This window comes from Penaeus monodon, chromosome 7, assembly GCF_015228065.2.
Source record: "Penaeus monodon isolate SGIC_2016 chromosome 7, NSTDA_Pmon_1, whole genome shotgun sequence".
NCBI lineage: Eukaryota > Metazoa > Arthropoda > Malacostraca > Decapoda > Penaeidae > Penaeus > Penaeus monodon.
Window position 1 is genome coordinate 18432323 of NC_051392.1, and position 1612 is coordinate 18433934.

The following is a 1612-nucleotide window of genomic DNA, read 5'->3' on the forward strand; positions in this document are numbered from 1 at the left end:
GACCGCGTGGTACTACCCACATATCGAGAGTTACATCTCGAACATTTAAATTGATAAACAACACAGGATCTCAGTGCAAATGGTAAAGGCTTAGTTTTCTTCAAAAGAGAATGCATAGTGGTAGTTGTCTTGAAAATAAATCTGAAATAAATTTTGGGGGGAAAGTGTCTTTAAAAATGTTTTGAAGTTCCTTCCTAATGTTAAAACTTAAATGTCCAAGGTATGGAAGTGTAATATAACAAGAGTCTTTTGCAACTGATAACACCGGTGCAGACGGTGAAAGTTTCTTGTTTAGAAATTTTCTTAGGATTCTGTAAAACAGTTTGCTTGGGTATGAATTCTCTGTGAAGTAATTAAGTAAAAATTTCATCTCTTTGTCAAATTTAACATAGTCAGAGCAAATGCTGTATGCTTGTTGATTAATGTAGTAATGCTTTTAAAGTTTAAACAGTTTTGGGGAAAAACTTGAGTAGTTTATACCTAAGCCAGTAAATGTGGGTTTTCTATAGACTGATGTTGTTAATCTGCCGTTTTCTTTTGTTATGAGGATGTCTAAAAATGGGAGTTTTGAGTTCTGTTCAATTTCATATGTGAACTTTAGATTAGGGTGTTTAGTATTAAGATATGAAACAAACCGTTCAACTTGAGAACAATTTTTAAAAAGAAGAAACGTATCATCCACGTATCTTCGGTATAAATTTGGTTTGAACTCCTCAGGGCATTGATTTAACCATTCTTTTTCATGGTGGCATAGAAAGGCATTAGCATAGGTGGGACCTAAGGGGGACCCCATGGCTACGCCATCTATTTGTGTATATAGGTTGTCACTGAAAGTGAATACTGAGTCGACAGTTGCCAGTTGAAGTGCTTTTTTGATTTGTTTTTCATTCAGGTGATGAGGGTATTCCTTTGAATTTAAGAGTTCATGCACAATAAGGTTGGTGGTCTCTTCTAATGGGACATTTGTGAAAAGAGATTGTATATCTACACTGGCCATAACAACAGGCTCATTGTTTTTCAAAGCAGTTATATCATTAACAAAATCTTTAGTGTTCTCAACAGTATACTCATATAATGTCAGAGGGGTTAATATTGGTACCAAAAATTTTGCAAAATTATAATTAAAAGTACCAATTGATGATATAATGGGTCTAATTGGATTACCCATTTTGGGGAATCTTGGGGAGACCATAAAAGACGCCTGGTCTTGATCCAGATGCAAATAAGTTATTGTAGACAGATTCACCAATTGAATCTTTTATGCTGCGGAGGAAGCGATTAAGTTTATCTTCCAGTTTTAAAATATAGGTAGCGATGTTAGTATTCAGCAATCTAAACTTGGTTACATCACTTAAGATGTCATTGATTTTTGTGTTGTATTCCTCCCTGTTTAATAAAACAATACCCCGTCCCTTATCTGGTTTTGTGATTACCAAGTTATTATCATCCCGGAGATTACCCAAAAGGTTCGTTGGTGGGAATTTGTCTCAGTGTTGGATTTTCGTTCACGACAAAACAGGTGGTAGGCATTTTTGGCAATGGCAGCGATTCTGTTATGAATAGACTTAATGCTGTCCTTGCCATAAATGTCAAACTTAGATATCCTATTGCA

At 35.2% G+C, this 1612-nt stretch overlaps 1 protein-coding gene across 1 annotated transcript; it reads right to left on the bottom strand.

Moving 5' to 3' along the window:
* Nucleotides 1-200: 200 nt before the first annotated feature.
* LOC119575548 lies at nt 201-1168 on the bottom strand. The gene is made up of 2 exons (XM_037923200.1): nt 636-1168; nt 201-342 (listed from the first exon to the last, which is right to left on the bottom strand). Exons 1-2 carry the CDS (start codon nt 1166-1168, stop codon nt 201-203), a joined length of 675 nt encoding a protein of 224 aa, XP_037779128.1.
* Between the last annotated feature and the right edge of the window lie 444 nt (nt 1169-1612).